General features: G+C 44.5%; 1 protein-coding gene across 1 annotated transcript in view; it reads right to left on the bottom strand.

Moving 5' to 3' along the window:
- The window catches only part of slc2a13a (solute carrier family 2 member 13a), a gene marked incomplete at both ends in the record, with an annotated part of 285,172 nt that overhangs the window by 10,061 nt on the left and 252,714 nt on the right, over positions 1-22,397 (bottom strand). Inside the window, 2 exons of the mRNA XM_084330466.1 lie at positions 6,219-6,339; positions 7,863-8,026. Of these exons, the coding sequence (XP_084186592.1) occupies positions 6,219-6,339; positions 7,863-8,026 (285 nt within the window). The remainder of the gene's footprint in view (positions 1-6,218; positions 6,340-7,862; positions 8,027-22,397) is intronic.

The following is a 22,397-nucleotide window of genomic DNA, read 5'->3' on the forward strand; positions in this document are numbered from 1 at the left end:
AATCGGGACTATGAGTTCTGCATGGTCGGAGCCTATCAACAGGGTCGGGGTAGCGCCGTTTATGAGCGGGATAGGTAATTGGCGCAGGTGCACATATTTATCCATCAACTTGGTGACAGGGTAGGTGTACTGCGAGAGTCCTATTTCTTGGCTGGTGAAAGCATTTGTGATCTTGTACTGTCGCTCTGGCTGCCCGTTGGCTGCGATAGTGAAGGATACATTCTCGCCCTTTATCGTCTTTAAATCTCTTCTTATTGTCCGAATCGTCATTTCGTTCTTGCTCCCCCGCAGTCCCAGTTGAGTCGCAGCGGAGGCGAGCAGAAGGGTCTTCTCTGACCCGTCATCAAGGACGGCGTAAGTGTCCATGACTTTATCCTGGTAGCTCAATGTCACACGGACTACCTTTAAGAGCACTTGAGCTCCGTTGCTGCTGGCGGGGTCAATGTACATGACACTTGCCTTGGTGCCGCTCCGTGGTGCAGGTGTAGGCCGTCTTCCGTTACTATCGTGTAGTATATCTAGATGGGCTCCATCGCACCGGCTGCACCTTTTCTTTACATTTACATTTACATTTACATTTAGTCATTTAGCTGACGCTTTTATCCAAAGCGACTTACAAGTTCTGTACGACAAGACAGCAAGAAGGGTACAACTCTATCAGCTGAGTAACAATGTTCATCAAGTGTTGCGTGTTACAGTGTAGGTTAGTTTATTAGGACAAGTGCATGACAGTAAGGTTAGTCAGGGTTAGATTTTTTTTTTTTTTTTTTTTTAATCATTTCAGATAATGGTTGAAGAAGTGAGTCTTTAGTCGACGGCGAAAGATTGGACGGGATTCGGCTGTCCTAACTGGGATGGGTAGTTCATTCCACCATTGTGGGGCAAGGACTGAGAATAGGCGGCTTCTCTTTGATGACCCTCCGGGAGCTTGGATAGGAGTAGGTCTGAGGCGGCCAGAAGATGCAGAGCGTAGGGGTCTTGAGGGTGTGTAGTTAGAGACCATTGACCGGAGGTAGGCGGGAGCGGTTCCCTTTGCTGCACGGTATGCTAGGTCGAGGGCCTTGAAGCGGATACGTGCAGCAATGGGGAGCCAGTGCAGGTCCCTAAGAAGTGGGGTGACATGGGCCGACTTCGGTAGGTTTGATATCAGGCGGGCCGCTGCGTTTTGAATGAGTTGAAGAGGCTTGGTGGCAGTGGCCGGGAGGCCAGCTAGCAGTGCGTTGCGGCATTCGGCTGCCATGTGGGGCCGCGCACATCGATAACAGCGCCGGTTGGACTTTATCCATTGGCTCACTTCTTCTGCATTCATCTTTGTGAATGTGTCACATTGTGACAGCCAGTGTTCTTTCTCACAGTAGGGACACGCTATCTTCCACTTCTCCTTCCTCGAGGGGGTGCTGTGACTCTTACTGCTCGGTACTGACTCTGATTGGTGCATGACAGTCACCGATCTTCTTCCATCATTTATTCTCCTGGGTCCCTCTCTGGAGCTTGGCGTGCTCCGCCCGAAGGTGTCCAGTCGTAAGCTGCTGACCTCTCTCGCCAGGAAGTCGGCCAGATCAAGGAGGGATGGCTCGGGGCCGTCGGGATCTCGGTAGTCCCTCTGCCGCCGAAAGCGCTCCTGTCTTGCGGGTGGCAGCTTCTCCAAAATCCTCTCAACGTTAAAGTTGGCGTACAGCTCATGCCTGCCCTTCTCCCGTTGAGCTCCCAGCATCCCCACCAGGGACTGCACTTTGATTGACAGGTCATCTAGTGAGCGATTGTCTGTGGCTGGGGGTAGGCGGTCAATATGCCTTATCTCCTGGATTACGTAATCCCATATACGTCCATATCTTTGATCCAGCGCTGCAAGGGCCGCTGTGTATGGGGTCGAGGAGGTAGCATAGGCTAGTGCTATATTGTGTGCTCGCTGTACTTTCAGGTGCTTCAATAATATTGCATACTTGTGGCGTTCATTAATGACATCCGCCAGCATTGTCTCTAAGCACATCCGGAGCTCCGTGTACTGTGCTCGACTCTCATAGGCGAAGTCTGGGATTGATGGCGTGGCGTTGTATGACGCCGTGGATGGCGAATACATCGGCGAGCGTTGGGGGAGAGACCTCCTGGGCGAGTCCCCTCTTGCGCCTCGCTGTGGGCCGGTACTGGCAGGGTACCATGGCCCGCTGGTCCAGGTACTGTTCCTCGGGGCTGGTCGTGCGTCGTGCTCACCCGTAAATAGAGTCGGGGGTCTGTAGCGCAGCGCCGCGGGGGTATAGCCTGGACTGTATGGGACCTCCTGGTCCGGTGGAGTACTGTGCTGTCGTCGGGCTTGGTTCTCCTCTTCTCCCTCTTCTTCTTCTATCAAATCTTCCAGATCTTGTAATCGTTTATTTAGCTTCTCCGCAGTGTAGGCCGCTCCTTCCTTGTAGCTGGGTCTCGCTTGGACCGGTATGGGAAGGGGGTCTGCGGGGGGTCTAGACTCGGTCTGTTGGTCAAGTTCAGGGTCGCTTGCTCGTTGCGGTGACGCTGCTCTTGACTGCTGTCTTGACGAGTTCCTTGAGCCCCTGGCGGAGGGAGAGGGAGTTGTCCTTTTGATCAGCTGCTCTATTAGTTGTGCTTGTAGTCTGTCGCGCTCTGCGTCTCTTTGGGCACCGGCAGCGGTGCGCTGGGCGTCGGCGCGGTCTCTTGCCATATTCTCTTCCATCTGGAAGCGTCTCATCTCCAGACTTGTGCGCTGTTCTTCGCTCCGTTGCTGTGCTTGGAGGTGTTCGCGCTCGCTGGTCGCCTGGGCTTGGAGACGTTCGCGCTCGCTAAGCGTCTGTGCTTGGAGCCGATCGCGTTCGGTAGAGGCTGTCAGGCTGACGAGGAACGCCTGTTGTAGTATCCTCTCCGCTTCGCTGGGGGAAGGCGGTAGTGGAGGTGAGCCGCTCCTGCGTGAACCGCTCCTGGGGGTACTCGTTGGGGAGTCCTGGAGCTCTAGTTCCTCGGCGCTCTCCTCTTCTTCTTCCGTGCAGAGTTCTCTCTCTGTAGGGTTGTCTTCCTCCCGGGGCGTGTCGGGGACTACTTCTTTAGTAGTGGCGGGGGGTAAAGGCATGTCAATTCCCTCCTGGTCTCCACCGTGGGCTTGGTCAGTTACATTAGGACCTACTAGGGCCTCTGTGGTCGGGGAAACCTGGTCGTTAAGGTCAGACATAATTTTACTTTCTACTTTTACTACGTTTACCGTTTGTCGAAGGCTAGGTAGTTGACTGACAGTGTAAGCCTCTAAGTACTGAGGTGTCTGTCGTCTGCGCCGCGGGCGTTCTAGGTTAGGAGGATCGTTTCGTGGAGTGTTCATCATAGGCCATTTCGATATTAATAACACTATATTAATATTACACTGATTACCATCCGGCTCGAAGGACCAATTGTAGCTGAGGGGTACAATTCCCTGACTGTATTGTTAGATATGATATTTAATACCACTACCTCATGTACTTTAACTTCTGGCCACCCAGTACAAGATATAAGTATGATGAACACTTTCCCACCTGATGAAACGAACCAACACAAATGGACCAAATCGAATATTTAATACAGCAAAGGGTGTACACAATATTCACTTAATTACATTTATGATTTGAAATGTTAAGTATGCACTTTTATGGCAAATGAGTATTCGTAGGTAAATCAACATTGAATGTCCAATCTCTGGTTGCGCAGGGAGTAAGTATACAACCTGGAATATTTAGGAAACGATAGCGATAGTACTTAAATAATTATAGCTGGATACACTAAGGGGGGGGGGGGGTCCCGCTGGTTGTAAGACAGTAGGAGGGGGGGGTTAGAGAAGTCGCTGGCGGTATCCCATCTGGCCGACGGTGTCTTGGGAGAATCCAAAGTCTTAGACCCAGTGCCCACAGAACCTCGGGCCGTAGACGAACACAGCTGGACCCTCTGTGGAACGGTATCTGCCGGTCCACAACGGAGAGACGTGGTGCGACCTCACGTGTAGAGCGCCGCCTCACCTGTAGTCCTCTCCGGGGGGTAATTCCAACACTCGACAGTGTTGGCCTTTATCCATGGAATAATCAAAGCACATAAAGCATAATCCAAGAGCCGTGGAAGGCTCGCCGTCGTCGGGTAGAGTAATCCAATATACAGGTCCAGTCGCTCTTGACCCGGAGCTCCTCGGATGCAATCACCACTAGGGGTCTGACCAGCCTGGATAAGCGTCCAGATAACGTCAGGAACGATGGGGGTACTGATAACTGTAGAACTCGAACCGAACGATGCACCATACATAAATAGACTATTATTAGCTTAATAGAATACGTCCAACTCGACGGTATGGTGCCAAACTATGACCATTCAACTATTAATCTACACGATATCTCAATGCCTATTCTGGGCCAAGTAGGCCCTACTACACCGCACGTGCTTCATGGGGAGGCTTTTGCGTCTGTCACTCTGTTGGAGGATAAAGAACTGGACTAAAAGAAAGTTCTACTTTACGAGCGTCATATATATATGCGCTATGAACAAATAGTACCACACGTATTTCGCCCGGCATATTACTGCGCGGAACCGGGGGCTGCCTCGACATGTTAGGCGGCACAATTGAACTTGAACCTAGGGGTATGGCAACCTGGCGCCAGGTTCTAGTCCAATGGTAGAATGAAACTATTATGGGCTGTTTAGTAGAAACGGGGATATTCAATGCATATTGTACAAGGAATATACAGGGGATATCAAACGATATACAAATACAATTAAATATATATATATAAATAAATATACATATTCGGTTTAATCTGATCCTTCACAACAGTTTCAACATAATCAAATCAAATCAAATCAAATTTATTTATAAGGCCCAACAACACACGTTAATGTCCCCATGGGCCGTACAGATCTTCTTTAAACAAGTCAAGAAGAAAACATAACAATAAGTCAAGAACAGAACAAGGACACCATAAGGTCCAACAAATTTAAAATAAATGCAAATAAATGAAAGAATGACGACAGCAATGAAAACAAACCAGCATTCTAGCATTGACTGTGTTGGGTCCCTGTCAGTCGCTGGTGTTCGCAAACACTGTACAAGTAAGTAGAAGGAGAAGAGACAGGAGGGGACACGTGATGCAAGGCTTCTGTCCTCACTACAACCGACACGGATAAAAAAATAATAAAATTAAACGTGTATAACACACCAATGTGCTCAACCCCTAAAAAGAACTCTCTTAATTTTCTGTTCAACCTGGTGCAGGAGAGATCTCTTAAGAGAAATGTATGAATAAAAAAGAGAGACAAACTAAATTTCCCCTTGCGCGCAGTTCATCTCAAATTGCATACCTAACGTTTCCCTGGTCCTGTATAATTCAAAGGGTAAAGCGTGGTACTTAAACTGCCTGCGTGGTTGGTTTGATAACACTACGGCCACCAAATAAAAGTATGTGCTTTGGATAAAAGCGTCTGCTAAATTGAATTGGTTTAGCGTTCTCAAAGGCTAGAGTATACCATCCTCTCCTCTCTCCCACCGTGTGTCTCTCTAACTAAACTGAAGTGCAATTAAGTGGCCTCTGAGATTCCTTCTCCCCGCGTCCCCTACGCCCCCTCACCCTATTCATGTGAAGGGCACATTGAAGGGCATGCCAAACCAATTAGCGGGGAGGGGGAAGAAGACTGTACTGTACTCCGACAGAGAGTGTGTATTGACGCGCATGCCTCTTACAAGCGGCAAACGTAAGTAGGGAGAAGGAAGCTGGGATCGTCGTACAAAGTACGAGGAGTTCCGTTTTAATATACTATTTAGTTTTGCCATGCACGTTAACCCCATTACCCTGAATGGAAGCGGTCCGTACCGGTTAGCCTAGGCGTTAAATATTCTCCTGAAATTTAAGCTAGCGCTAAGCTAGGTTAGCCGGATAGCTTACTACTGAACGCACAGAGAGGAAACTGGTATCTATCTTCTCGTAAGACGGTAAGGGGATGTCCCATAATGTTTGCATGTTACTTCAACAAGTGGCTTTAAGACAAAACCACAGAATGTGGGGTTTGACCATCTGTAGCCATGGCGACGGCTGTTTCCTGTTTCTGGTGGCTAGGGGGCGTCAAACAGTTTGCCGGTTTATTTATACCCCTCCTCTTAATAAGTAGGACCCTCCACAGCTGTTAGTGTGACCTGAGTGTTGGCCTGTGGTTGAAGTGGTAGTGGGTAGGGAACCGATTGGGAAAGGGCCTAAGAGTGTACTCACTGGTACTTGGAGCAGGTGGAGTTGACCACGGAGGGTGCTGTAGGGTGCAGGGTGACAGGGGGGCTGTGCTGGGCAGACAGCAGGAAGCCTATGGCTAGAAGAGACAGGCTAACACTCGTACCTGAAAGGGAAAGAAAACACAATATTAATGTTTATATAGTGTTTCTCTCTTATCTTTAGTGAGGGTTAAAGCCAGTGGGCGTTGTAATGTAATCTTTGAGACATGTAGCTGTGATAATGTGCTATAACTGCTATGCAAATAAACGCAGAAATAAATAATGTGGATTTGTTAGGGCTGTCTTAATAATCATAACATGGCAAAGCCCAATAGGCGACGACAGATGGCCATATTGACCTGTTAAATGTAACATTACTCAGTAATGTTCAGTTAATATGAGTACTCACATGTCCAACTTTATAAAAGTTCACTCAAACATCCCCTGTTTTTTTTTGCATAAAAACCAAACGGTGGACCTCGATGCATCGCTACAACAGACACAAGTTAATATGCATGCATGCATTTATTTTGAGCTTATGGTATTCTTGTTTTTTCTTGACTTACTGTGTTACTATGTATTTTTTCTTTTTTTTTTCTTCTTGACTTGTTTAAAGAAGACGTGTCTCTGTTAAGCACTTTGAGCTGCACTCCGTGTATGAAAGGTGCTATATTAATGAAGATTATTATTATTATTATTATTAATAGTAAGTAAAACTGAAGTCCACCCCCTTTTCACCTTACAGGCTTATGGCCAAGAGTGTCATTTAAATAGCAGGCGCAGAAGCTGCTACCTGTCCAGAGTCACAAACGCACGTTCCAAAGTGTGCCCACTAGGCGGCACCAGGCAACAACTAATGCTTGCAATAAATGTCACAAATAATAATAATAATAATAATAATAATAATAATAATAATAATAATAATAATAATAATAATAATAATAATAATGAACCCTTTGTGGGAAAACGTCGGATAATTCTCCAGGCATATTGTTCAGAAGAATATTGCTAACGTGTGTTACGCATCAAAACAATAAGTGGTGTTAATACGAATTTGCATTTACATGCTATTAACACGCTATATATTAATGGCTAGTTTTTGTGAAGCACCTCATAAATTATGTTATTGTAAAGTGCTATATAAAAAATCAAATCAAATCAAATTATTCGGATTAGCTATACAGCTGCAAGACTCTTTGTCTGAATATTGTATAATTGAACCTTTGAAGAAACATGCTTGGAAACACTGTTCACTTAAAAACTTTAAATGGACTTATTATTTTTTTTATATTTTTTTTATTATTGCAAAACAAAAATTATTAAAAGTCAGTACTCAACACACAATGCATAATGAAACTTTCAGTAAAGGTGGTTCAAATATATGCAAGTACAGAAACAAGATAAAACAAAAATAGTCTATAATAACATTTTAACCGTATACAGTGTATATCCAGCGAAATTACAATTATATAAATGTTAGTATATAATATACCCCTAATACCTATTTTCTAAAACCCTACACACATATTTAAATGGACTTATGTGGGTCTTTGTGCGAAGACTAAAACACAATTAAAGTAAAACAACAATTACTTGAATAGATTTGGTTTGAGGGATTTGTTCCATTGAACCCTGATGCGTGCCTTACCCAGGAGGCTGCCTAGAGTGAGCTTCCTACGCCCCACCCTCTCCACTAGCCACACCCCCAACAGGGTAAACAGGAAGTTGGTGAGAGCAGTGAGGCCAGCCAACCAGATAGCCAGTCTGTCGTCCCGCACTCCCGACATCTGCAGGATGGTGGCGCTGTAGTACCTGGGTACGTACACACACACACACACACACACACACACACACACACACACACACACACACACACACACACACACACACACACACACACACACACACACACACACACACACACACACACACACACACACACACACACACACACACACACACACACACACACACACACACACACACACAGATACAGTAGGACAGGGCATCAGCAGACATCACTTATTGTGACCTTATAATATGAGGTCTTTATTGACCTTATAATATAATATATTATTAACCGTCCACTTCTGCCATTGGCAGAAAGAGCTGTCCACAAAAGCTGATGAGCTCAGAGAATCATTCCGCACATGACAGCCTCCGACATTTGAATATTATGTCACACCAGAAGTCCTCAAGTAGAAAGTGGTTGTTTTCTGTGTTTACGAGTCCAGCAGGTCAAGGTGAAGCCAGCTGGTGCTCACAAGCCGATCAAATCAATATGCAGGAAGTGGAACGCTTGTGAATAATCATGAGCCGACATCAGACGACAAAAACTGAAACACTGGCTTTGTCAGGTTGTTGTTTGCTGGCCTGAAGACAGACCTTGTTCATACTTCACTATCTGTAGAGTAGCTTACCAACACGGCAGGAAAAAGAGCTAAGACCACCGCTCACCAAGATAAGAGATGTTGGACTGAATGCGAGGCACTTTCACGGAGATGTACCGAAGTATAATAACGATTGGTAGGTCTACCACCAGTCAATCAATTAGCAGAGTCAATCATGAATCAATTAGCAGAGTGCCAAACATTCATCCACCAGTTAGCCAATCGAGCAGAACGCATGCATGCTGCTGCCAAGCAAATAAAAAACAGTATTGATGACCGTCATGTTTTCACATTGAATTGACCAAGAAAAGTGATCCTCCAAAAGTGACCTCATTTATTCCACTGCTATGCTGATGACACACAGCTCTACCTTCCCACCGAGACCCTCACTGCCGCCACCCACTCCACCCTCATCACCTGCCTTTCTGACATAAAAATCTGGATGCAAAAGAACGTTCAACTGTGACAAATCTGAACTACTCATCATTGGCCCAAATTCCCAAACCCGCCCCACCCAGGATTCTTCGGTCAACATCGACAGTTCCATTGTCACCCCCTCCACCCACGTCCGCAACCTAGGTATCATTCTTGACCCCACCCTTTCCTTCCTCCTGCATGCAAACCAGATCACAAAAACCACCTTCTTCCACCTCAGGAACATTGCCCGTCTACGCCCCTCACTATCCTTCTCTGCTGCTGAAACACTGACCCACGCACTCATCACTTCCTGACTGGACTACTGCAACAGCATCCTTTATGGCACATCCACCAAAATCCTCAACAAACTACAATACGTCCAAAACTCTGCTGCTCGCATGCTCACCTCCACCCCGCCGCTCCGACCACATCACCCCCATCCTCCACGATCTCCACTGGCTCCCCGTCATATACAGGATTCAGTTCAAAATTCTACTCATCACCTTCAAAGCCCTCAACAACCTGGTCTCCTCCTACCTCTCTGACCTCCTTCCCCGTCACCACGCCTACCCGCTGCCTCAGGTCTGCAGATGCTAACCTCCTCCAACCCATCAGGACTAAGCTCCAGACCTGGGGCGACAGGGCCTTCGCTACAGCTGCCCCCACCCTCTGGCACGCCCTGCCCAACCATATATCCGTCATGCAGACGTCACATCATTTAAAAAAGCCCTAAGACCCACCTTTTTACCCTTGCCTTCAAGCCTTGAACTCCTTCCTCTCTCACCTTTTATATAATAATTTTTTTATTACAAATGTTTCTACTGGGCGCCCTCGTGGCGCACCGCATTGTGCCTCGCACACCTACGCGGCCATCCCGGGTTCGCGTCCCGCTCCCGGCGATGATCTGTTGCATGTCCTCCCCACATCTCCTCCCGTTCTCCCTCTCCTCTGTCGGTCTTGTATGGCCATAAAATGGAAGCTGTAAAAACGCTAAAATAAATCATATTTTTTTTTTTTTTAAAGTTTCTACTAAAACCGTATTGTTTATTTTGCTCTGTAAAGTGTCTTTGAGCATTCGGAAAAGCGCTACAAAATGTATTATTATTATTATTTACAGTGATGACAAGTTACATACAGAAATAAACAGTCATAAATAACAGCCTTTTGAGTCACAACAACATGTCAAGAAGGAACGAGGACAAACAAAGAAATCAACTAAAACAGGTACAACTTGATAGACAATCGTTAACCCTTTCACTGCCACACGACAGAAGGTTAGCCCTTTACTATCACACAACCGACGGCGATCCTCCATCATTAGCATCATTTGCGGAGCTAATGATGCTAACGATGGAGCATCGCCGTCGGTTGTGTGATAGTAAAGGGCTAACCTTCTGTATTGTCACAGTGAAAGGGTTAACCGGCTGTCGTGTGGCAGTGAAAGGGTTAAAGGTCAAGGTCCTAAAGATTCCGAGCAAACTTGGGGGACCTCACTATAGTAGAACTTGTCAAGTTTCAGCAGTGTTACCGCTCTGTAAGAGCATCTACAAGTAAGCTAGCGATCACTGCTGTCCCTGTCGTCCGCTGTCAACGCCACCGTTCCAGTGGTCGCTAGCTTACTTGTAGATAACCTTAGATGGAGGCAAGACTGCTGATTTCTACTAAAGTCAAATATCCGTCACTAGAAGGGGTCACATAGGTTCTACAATTCCCAACAATGTTGGGATATAAGGAGATAGCTTACTAATAAGGGCCTTGAAAATAATAACAATTTAATAATAATACAACTTTTTGTTGTGCCTCTCAGGGCCAACCAACCTTATCATAAGGGATCATAATGGTGATTAAGTGTTAATAAATCGTATCTATCACCAGTAATAATGGATCTGACGGCAGAGAGATGGAGTCATATGGTTTAAGAGTGGAAGCAGCAGCATAAAGTCTATAAACCACATCACCATAATGACCCAAACTGTTTCGACAATCCTACTAATCAGAGGAAAGATGGTTCTGTTGCTGTACAGGAAGCCAGTTGACAGTAGTTTACACCATTATCTTTGTTGTGAGTCAGTTCCTTTACCATTGGGCCCAAGAATGTAACCCTTTAGAGATACACAAGTCATTCAGAACATTTTCTCAATTCTAGAAAAACTGACCATTTGGGAGATACACATTTCCACCTCACAGCAGCAATTATCTCTCTCTCTCTCGCTGACAAATTACTTTTAATAATCATCAACAAGCACCTAAGCACTGTTCTCCAGGGGCGTCAGCGTGGAGTATCTGGCTAAAAACACACTTGAGTAAAAGTCAAAAAGTTTCTACCTTTAAATGTACTTAAGTACTAAAAAGTTAAAGTTAAAACCTTTTTTCTGACTGTCTATTCTTCTGATAGCAGGTGTTTAATCAAAGATCCCCGCTTTCTAGTCTTGCACAAGGACCAATCAGCATGGGTGTGGGGGCGGGTTCATTTGCCATTGATGGGGATTTGATTGGCTGTTTTTAAATAAAGTGCGGCCGCAGGATTAATAACGTTAGCGTTAGTTCGGCCAGAGAAACAAATATACTAATTAAAATAGTTGGACCTGCGAGATTTGTACTTTGCACGTAAGGAGTAAAATTTTTTTTTTTTCCTCTGAAATGTAATTGAGTAAAAGTACAAGTATACAAACCTAATATTACTCAAGTAAAGTACAAATCCCCCAAAAACAGTACTTAAATATTGTAACAAAGTACAATTACTCAAGTACTTTACACCCCTGCATGGCGCCCAGCATCCAACGGCGCTTTTCATTGACTGTCTCCCACACACACAGACGGCGAAGGGAGCCTCCGGCCTGCCCAGTGCCCACAGACCTCCTCCGGCCTGCCCACAGACCTCCGGCCTGCCCACAGACCTCCTCCGGCCTGCCCACAGACCTCCTCGCTGCCCACAGACCTCCTCCTCGCTGCCCACAGACCTCCTCGCTGCCCACAGACCTCCTCCTCGCTGCCCACAGACCTCCTCGCTGCCCACAGACCTCCTCGCTGCCCACAGACCTCCTCCTCGCTGCCCACAGACCTCCTCCTCGCTGCCCACAGACCTCCTCGCTGCCCACATACCTCCTCCTCGCTGCCCACAGACCTCCTCGCTGCCCACAGACCTCCTCCTCGCTGCCCACAGACCTCCTCCGGCCTGCCCACAGACCTCCTCCTCGCTGCCCACAGACCTCCTCCGGCCTGCCCACAGACCTCCTCGCCACGTCAGACCGGGAGGAGCCGGGATCGGACTGGGAACCGTCAGATTACCGGACGACCGCTCTACGGCCACTGCCGCCCAATGAGGTAACAGTACAATACAATTGTATGCCTATGTTATTTGTATGCTATTTGCTGTGAAGCACTTTGAGCTGCAATCCATGTATGAACGGTACTATATAAATCAAGTTAAAGTTAATAATAAAGTTAAAGTTATGCTAATGTCTATACTACTACCTACTATGCTAATATGTCTATACTACTACCTACTATGCTAATATGTCTATACTACTACCTACTATGCTAATATGTCTATACTACTACCTACTATGCTAATATGTCTATACTACTACCTACTATGCTAATATGTCTATACTACTACCTACTATGCTAATATGTCTATACTACTATACTAATATGTCTATACTACTACCTAGTTTCAAGTTCAAGTTTCTTTAATAGTTGTCATACAAAAGTACAGAATACTTTCACACAAAATGCTTCTTTCTGTTACGCTCCAGAGACTGTGCTAGACAAAAGATAAGTATGAAATAAAATAGTATAGCATGTAAAAATAGAAGTAAAAATAGAAGTCACGTACGTAGTCACAGTGTTCAGTATAGACATATGTACAATGTTCGATGCAGAATAGAAGTAACTGAGTTACCGTACAATATACAATATACTATGCAATATACTAATATACAATATACTATATAGTGCAAAGCAGAAATACTATGCTAATATGTCTATACTACTATGCACTCAAGAGTGTAGCACTCAAGTTCAACACAGTTTGACGAACAATATCACTTACCCTTGCCAGAGTTGTAACCTTCCTTGTTGTACAGAACTTTGGATAAAAGCGTCAGCTTAATGACTAAATGTAAAACAATTTATGTGGTAATTTACAAGAATGACTATTCTCATCATAGATTTCTCTCCACTGTTATTTCCCCACTGACAGTATGTATGGATTTCTAGACTAAACAACAGCTAACAACAAAAGGCTGCTCAGAATGGGGGTCCGCAGCCTAATGGGTATCAATTTGGGGGTCCTTGACATGAAAGAGTTTGAGAACCACTGTGACCGTGTACTCCAATCCAGAACTCTCTCTCTCTCTCTCTCTCTCTCTCTCTCTCTCTCTCTCTCTCTCTCTCTCTCTCTCTCTCTCTCTCTCTCTCTCTCTCTCTCTCTCATGATGTAATTAAACAGGTGTCTCTCTCCCACTTTGGTAGATTAGCTCTAATTACACTCAACAAGCCTGTGAGCAGCATTCCCTGCTGTCTACCGATCGTCTAACAATGGGGCCCTGGTCAGATATGTCTCAGTGGCTTCTATTCACGGCACCGGTAATGATGTTATATCGTAATACACACACCAGGGGAGGCTGACTGATTATGGCAATTTGTCCATCGCCCTCCCTGCCACAGGCAATATATATATATATATATTTTTTTACACCCCCCCCCCGAAAAAAAATAATGATGATGTATGATAAATATAATAATTATTTTTTAAATCCTGCCTCTGAATATCATAGTCCAATCGGCCGCAGCATCTAATTTTGTTCTGGAATGAATCTCAGAATCACTGTCTGACACTCCATGGGTGACTTCTCTCTGGCTGCTGATCGCCCTTCAGTCCTCTCGTTCATTCATGTGTTGACATCTTTTTTTTTTCAAACACCACAACCTCCAATGCATTTCTATGGGTTGTTTTAGTGCAAGCCCTTACGTGCTTTCGTCATATAAGTCCCACTAATTGTAATTGTTCTTTATAAACGGGTGTTTATTATCTTGGGCTCATCACAACTCCTCCTCCCTCTCACGCCGCGAGAACTATATTTATTGAATGAACACAGTACAAATGCATCAGTTAAATACAATGGCGCTTAGCTTGCGCATGAAACAAAGTGCGTTTACTCAAAAGAAATAATATACCTTGTTGGCCGCTTGTCAAGAAAAGAGGTTCTTGAGTCCTTGTCCTAGGAAATACGTTTGACTGTCTGCTTCGACTCCAGACGTCCATAAAATGTAATTAAAAACGTGTGGAGCAGCGTTTTACGCTTGCTCACCTGAAGTCCATCAGACCGCGCCAGGTGTGTCATTTCCGCGGTTAAACGTGACATACTCTCGTGAGAATTTGTGCCTTATCACGTTTAACTGTTGACCAATGAATTTAGCTTTTTACATCAAATTATTTATGCATCACATTATTTATCTAATTATTACTTTATACATGAAAATAAGAAATCAATCATTAATCAATGAATTATGAATATAGAATATTTATGCAACAGCACTTACACTAATAATAAAACGAATTGTCTATTGGCTGAGCGCGTGGCATTCGTTTGACATCACGTCCGGAATCACGCCAACCAGGAAATAACTAACGCTAATAGTTGTTGATTTGTTGTGTATTGTTGACAGAATCCGGCTATAGGGCGACAATAATGTGGTCAAGAGGCATGGTTTCTATCTTGAGCCTTAACTGGCGTGGTTTATTTATTCACACGGCAGAGCAGTAACACATGACTCCTCCTCTCTGTGAGAGGTAGGTGGGGGAAGAGAGATAGAGTAGGAGGAGACATAACTATTTATACTCGCCACCTGGTGGTGTCTTGAGTAGCTCCGCCTAGAGCGCCCTCTAGTGGAAACAGTTATATATACAGTTAGACAGTTAATAACAATCCTATCTAGATCCTCTGACTTCAACATGTATAAATAAACATTTATAATAATCACAAGATATTCAGTGAATCTAACAAAATTGATTTATGGAGACACATTTATGGAAAGTTCAAGTCCGGCCCACAAAGCTTCTCGAGGGGTTAGCGTAAAGGGTCTCTCTCTCTCTCTCTCTCTCTCTCTCTCTCTCTCTCTCTCTCTCTCTCTCTCTCTCTCTCTCTCTCTCTCTCTCGATGTCCCCGTATCTCTCCCTGTCTCCTCTCTCCATCTCTGTCTCCTCTCACTTTCTCTCTGTTTCCTTCTCTCCCTTTCTCCAGCCTCCTCTCTCCACCTCTCTACAGGGTGCCAAGCATTAGCATTCTGTCTTTGTTTCTCTCTCCCTTCCTCTGTCTTCCTCTCTCTGTCTTTCTCTCTCTGTATCTCTCTCTGTGTTTCTCTCTCTCTCCCTCTGTCTATCGCCCTCCCCCTCTTGTCTCCCTTTCTGTTTTCTGTTTTCTCACTCCCTCTCTCTCCCTCTCTCTGTCAGAATCAGAAAGGTCTTCATTGCCAAGTAAGCTTGCACATATACAGTGGAATAGTAAGAGGGCTGTGCAATTGTGCATTATTGTGCAAAAACGATGAAAAACAGTGTCATGTTCAGATGCACACAGTTATGAGTTAGTATATGTGCAAATATAGTCCAGGAAGGGTGTGTTAATGTAACACATTGTGACAGACGCTTGTGTTTGTAGTGTCTATGGGGAGAGGAGATGAGAGACATGTCAGTGGGAGTCCTGAGCCTTGTTGATGAGGCCCACTGCAGAGGGGTCTGTCGTTCTGTCTGTCTGTCTGTCTGTCTGTCTGTCTGTCTGTCTGTCTGTCTGTCTGTCTGTCTGTCTGTCTGTCTGTCTGTCTGTCTGTCTGTCTGTCTGCCTGCCTGCCTGCCTGCCTGTCTGTCTGTCTGTCTGTCTGTCTGTCTGTCTGTCTGTCTGTCTGTCTGTCTGTCTGTCTGTCTGTCTGTCCGTCTCTCTCTCTTTTTCTGTCTGTCTGTCTCCCTCTTTCCCCAAACACAAAACATTAATTGCGAGTGGATGGTTTGCATAACAGTACCCCATTCTGCTATGGTAATGTCAATTTCCTCAAACGTCCTCAAACCACGACACTAGGGGTGGGAATATCTGGGGTTCCTTTTCAATTTCAATTATTAGGGTTTTGATTGATTGATTGAAAACCTCAAGGGTCATTGATTCTCGATTTATCACAATCATCTCTGGGCAATTCACTAGATTTGAGTTGTGTGCCTATTGTGCGAATCTTTCTGCTTGGCTTATTTTGTCAATCTGAATGATTAAAAGTAATAATAATAATAATAATTGTAATGTAAAGAGAGAGAGAGAAAGAGAGAGAGAGAAAAAAAAGTGGTTTATAGACATACATTCAAAACTTCTCACTTAGGGCTGGGTATTGAAAAACAACACTCATAGGCACTGCATTGATTTTGGATGTTGGTAATGATTTTTATGCATTGAAAGCTGTTAGATTCATACCAGTTTCCAAGACATTTACAACAAGCGGTGCATGGGTAAGGCTAAGAGAATAATCAAAGACTCCAGCCACCCAAACAACTGCCTCTTTGAACTGCTGCGGTCAGGCAAGCGATACCGGAGTCTCATGGCAAGCACAGAGCGACTAAGAAGAAGCTTCTATCTTCAGGCCATCAGAATGCTAAATGACAATAACACTATGTAACAACCATCAAATGCACTCACAGCACACACATCCACACGCACACACTCACTTTAAACAAACAACTCACTGCAGCACTAATGGTATCAGTTTTCCTACAATAGACAGCGCTGGGGCTGCTGGGAAAATAATCACAATCACATGTATTGCTAAGTACGTTGCACATATGTAGCCGGTGTGATCTTACTGCGTTGTGTTTATTTCGATTCGACCCCTGTTAAGGGATCGCCCTGAGTGGGAGTTGAACCCCGGACGCCCGTGAATTCACTTCTTGCTTCCGGGTCTGGATGCCTCTGGGGAGTGAGTTTTACTTGCAGTACCGCTTAACGTCCACAGCCACTTCACGACTTGTACCTCGTGACTGTGGATATACTGCGGTACCTCCGTTACACATACAAGGAATCTGGCTTGGCGCTCTGTGACGTACATGGGTACGTGGGTTGGTCATTATCATTATTACTGTATTTGTGACACCATGTGAACATCAGGTTAGTATAGGTATGCTTTGTATGTATGTGTTATTTGTATGTGTGTGTGTCATGGTAACTAATGCCTGTCCCTTTCTTTCTTTGTCAGGTGCCGCCCGTCCCTACACTGAAGAGTGCTGATTGTTGTTGCATTTAAGTGGAATTATATATATTATTGTAAACTGTATGCCATCGCCACTTTGTGTGGACTTGTACTTTAGGTACATTTGCTGGGTGGTTCCCAGTACCAACCTCTGGCTGGTTGGTTAGTGTCTGTGGACGCTGATATTCGTTTACTTTATTATTAAGGCCGGACCGTTAACGCCATTACCGGGCTAAGTTAACGGCGGACTCTTATCGCGCGATAAAAAAATGGCCGCTGTTAATCTATTCTCAAAGTTGGGTCTGGGAGCCAATTACATTAGCTGATGTATACCTGGTTGAATTACTCTGTGTGTGCGTAAAACACACATATTTTGAATGCCTTCGGCAGACTTCAAATGAGCCATTTTAATCTAGATTAACTCCAGGATTGCAGATAGATTAATCTAGATTTTTTTTTTTTTATCTATGCCCACCTCTATTTATTATACTTACCTTGTTTGTTCTCCCCTTACCCTTTTCCCTGTTTGTCTATATGTTGTGGGTTTCATTCCCCTCCTTTTGCATTATATTATATAATAAATATCATTTACCTTTTGTAAAACGCATTTGTTTGTTTACTTGCCTACCGGGACCTGTGCTTAAAGCACCTTACTGGACGGGCTGGTTTCATGTACAGCCCGCTCCAGGTATATTTTATATGGTCATCAGCCTTTGTACATGACACGCTCGCTCAAACACAAAGAAGGTAAAAACAACTCATACAGAATAATTTTTAAATAAATATAGGGAAGATATATTTTTTTTTATTGAAAGGTCAAAATATTAAACAAGTGGAAGCATACACAAATAACTGTGAGGGAGATATTGTGCAAATGCAGTGGCGGTGAAGGGTTAATATTACAATCTCAAATAATATAATGATGGCTTCTGTGTTGGTGCTGCTGGATCTTAGTTCAGCTTTTGATTACTGTAGATCAGAGCATCCTGACTGAGAGGCCTAGGCAGTGGGCGGGCGTCTCTGGGAGCTGCCTGGACTGGTCCTCCTTTTATCTGCTCTTCCCTGTGGTGTGTCTTTGGTCCTATATTATTTGCCTTGAATATGCTTTCCTTAGGTCATGTTATTAGCACATTTAAATGTATCTCACATCACTGTTATGCTGATGATATTCAGCTGAATGTCTCTTTTAAGGCTGATGCGACTGACAAACTGACACCACTGACTGTCCACAACTGTTTTGCACAATTATCTGACTGCCATTAAGGACTGGATGACTAACAACTGTTTACAGTTAAACGCAGAAGGAACTGAGGTCCTTATCATTGCTTCAGGTAGCATATCTTCCAATGTTGCTCAGTGTATTGGTTCCCTTTCTTAAGCTGTACAGTCTAAACTTAGAAATATCTGTGTTATATTTGATCAGGCTATGTACTTCGATCAACATATCAAAACGCTGACCCGTACATCTTTCTTCCATTTAAGAAACATTGCCAAACTCAGGTCTGCTGTATCACAACCTGAGCTGGAGTCGATCATTCACATGCTTATATCATCCTGGCTAGACGACCGCAATTCCCTTTTCACCTGCCTCAACAAGTCGTCCCTGAACCGTCTACAAATGGTCCAGAACTCTGCTGCAAGGCTGTTGACCAGGTCCAGCAGGTCAACTCACATCACACCCATCTTCTTTACACTGGCTTAAGTTTAGGATACATTTTAAGGTACTCCTTTTCACATATAGAGCCATGCAGTCAGGCACCTGTGTACAACTGTGACCTGATTAATCCATATATCGCCAGTAGGTCACCAGTTTCCTCTCTGTGCATTTAGTAGAAAGCTATCTGGCTGCATGTTAGCCTAGCATAGCACAATGAATGGAAGCGGACATGGCTGGTTAGCCTAGGCATTGTCCAACTAACACCTCTCCCAACCGGCCATGTCCACTTCCATTCATTGTGCAAAGCTAGGCTAACATGCAGCCAGATAGCTTTCTACTGAATGCACAGAGAGGAAACTGGTATCTATCTTTTTGTCTCTCTCTGGAGAAGACGGTAAGCTAATTTGGCAAAATGTTGGCGTGTTCCTTTAACCCATTGACACCTAAATCCGCCTAGTAAAAAGGCCCTATAAAGCTGCATTAAAACCCCCAGAATCTAAGCTGTTTTTTGAAAAATTTCAAATAATTGTCAACACCTACTAAAGAATCTTTTTCTCAGGCTCTGAAGTAGATATAAACATGGAATAAAAACATTTGATAGCTTACAAGTGTGGCTTTTATTTACAGTTGATTGCTTTAAAATAGTATTCAACTAGAATAAAGTAAAAAATGAATGAATAACAAAATATCTATAAAATGTAAATAAACGTATAATAAATGTTGAATAAAAACTATTCAGAACACATTTATCACCAGGTAACATGTGAGAAACAATAAGAAGTGACAGAGAGCCCTGGTGGGGGGATCAGATCTCTGTCACTACTAGCTGGTGTAGCTAGTAGCTGGTGTGGCTAGTAGCTGGTGTGGCTAGTAGCTGGTGTAGCTAGTAGCTGGTGTAGCTAGTAGCTGGTGTGGCTAGTAGCTGGTGTAGCTAGTAGCTGGTGTGGCTAGCTAGCTGGTGTAGCTAGTAGCTGGTGTAGCTAGTAGCTGGTGTAGCTAGCTAGCTGGTGTGGCTAGTAGCTGGTGTGGCTAGTAGCTGGTGTGGCTAGTAGCTGGTGTAGCTAGTAGCTGGTGTAGCTAGTAGCTGGTGTGGCTAGTAGCTGGTGTAGCTAGTAGCTGGTGTAGCTAGTAGCTGGTGTGGCTAGTAGCTGGTGTGGCTAGTAGCTGGTGTAGCTAGTAGCTGGTGTGGCTAGCTAGCTGGTGTAGCTAGTAGCTGGTGTGGCTAGTAGCTGGTGTGTAGTGGTCTGCAAGGGCCTTGAAATAAAGCCCGAGCCCTGCCCGAGCCCTTGAACTTCAGGCCCTGCCCGAAAATAAGCCCGACTGTAAATAATATTTTAAGCCCTAGCCCGCATGAAAACCCGAAAAAAATTATTATTATTATTATTATTAAAATATAATTTTTTTTGTATTTGTTTTAAATATTCGAAACACGGTTTTATATGAACGTAATAAATAAACAAAACGAAGAAGCATTTCGCAATGCCGTCTCTCCCAGTGCTCGCTTATATAGACTGACTCACACATCAGCCTCAAAACGTATTGAAGGCTATAGAATCTTCTTTGACACACACACACACACACGACACACAATAGCCTACTCAGTCAAACAAACAAACAGAAAACAGAAATCAGATTTCGAGCAGAGCAACAAAACAGGTAGCGAGTCGCGACCCAGCAAATAATAAACATATCACTCACCACGACGTCAGCAACGTGTTGAACACCGTTAACAAAACCGGCTACATACATCCCAAGAACAAATTAAAACGTTCGCCAACTGGCTATATTCCAACACAACCAATCGAGTTGAACTTGTCCCCTGAGTTCTTCTCCCTGCGCGCTGCAGTAATTACATCCAAATGTTTCTCTGGCGCAAAAGAGAAAGCGAATCTTAAAACGAAGGTTATCATATAACCCTAGTTATATGAGAAAAAAAATAAAAAATAAAAACGCAATAAAAAAAATAATAAAAAACGGCGGTGCCCGGGCCCGGCCGAGCCCGAATTATTTATTAAAAAAAAAAGCCCTACCCAGCCCGAACCCGCCGGGCCCCGTCGGGCCTGGGCAAGGTTGCAGTGCACTACTGGTGTGGCTAGTAGCTGGTGTAGCTAGTAGCTGGTGTGGCTAGCTAGCTGGTGTGGCTAGCAGCTGGTGTGGCTAGTAGCTGGTGTGGCTAGCAGCTGGTGTGGCTAGCAGCTGGTGTGGCTAGTAGCTGGTGTAGCTAGAAGCTGGTGTGGCTAGAAGCTCAAAGTTCACTCGTGCTCAACCAATAAGGGAGCATAACAAAAAAAAATATCTATGAATGAATGAAAACTTAACAGATTGCAGAATGGGTACAATACAGTACGGCTCAATACTCACAATTGTTAAGGGGATGCAGACCTGAAAAAGACGTTTGTCTTGTTTCCATCAGGGTCCCCAATTTTCAATTCATATAGACATTTATGACATACACAACATACATGACATTTATGGCATAGGGACATATAGGTATTTAGTACTGATACATTTGTGACATAAACGGTATTCAAATATACAGTACTGTTACCCCTAGATCCTGACAGAGTATATACATATGATGGGGAGGGGACTGTACATTAGGAGGGGCTGGGTGGGTGGGAGAGAAATATCCATACGGCGGGGAGGGAATATATACATGCGGTGGGGAGGAGACTGCCTATTAGGAGGTGGTGGGGGTTTTGGGCATTTACGGTGGCCAGTTTCGAATTGCAGCCTCCCGTAGGTGCTCTTTAAGAGCAGTTTTGAATGTGGGTAGGGATTCACATTCCTTTACAGCTTTGGGTAGGGCGTTCCACATTGATGTGGCATAATTGCGAAACATGTTTAGTCCCTTGTTTGAGCCGAATCTGGGTTTAACATGATTTGTTGAGCTTCCTTCCTTGTGGTATTCACTGACCTTTGGGAAGTATTTTGACATGTACATGGGTACCTTAGTCGTATAGTGTATCTTGTAGACCAGGCCCATTGCAAGTTGCTGTACTCTGTCGTCTACTCTAAGCCATCCTAGGTTGTCAAAGTGGGCAGGGGTGAGGTGGGTTCTGGGGGTAAGGTCAAGTAGTAGTCTGACCAGTTTGTTTTGTGATGTTTGTAATTTTGTTTTAAGCGCCTTTGAGGTGCTTTGGTACCATGAGGTGCACGCTTAGTCATAGTACCCTTGAATGAGTGCTCCTGCCAGAGTCTTCAGGGTATTCTTGTTTACCAGAGAGGAGATCCGGTACAAGAATCTAGTTAGGTGGTTGACTTTTTCTATTACATTGGATGCCATTTTGTCACAGGAAAGATTTGCCTCTAGGATGGAACCCAGGTAGGTAATTTCGTCTTTCCTTGTGACAATATTGTCACCCACTGCAACTGAGAAGCCGTCGGTCTTGCTGAGTTTGTTATTTGAACCGAAGAGAATGGACTCTGTTTTGCCCATGTGTAATGATAGTTTGTTATCAGCGAGCAGATGTTGCCTAGTTCCGAGCTGAGG

Source organism: Notolepis coatsorum, assembly GCF_963971535.1.
Source record: "Notolepis coatsorum genome assembly, chromosome: 15".
NCBI lineage: Eukaryota > Metazoa > Chordata > Actinopteri > Aulopiformes > Paralepididae > Notolepis > Notolepis coatsorum.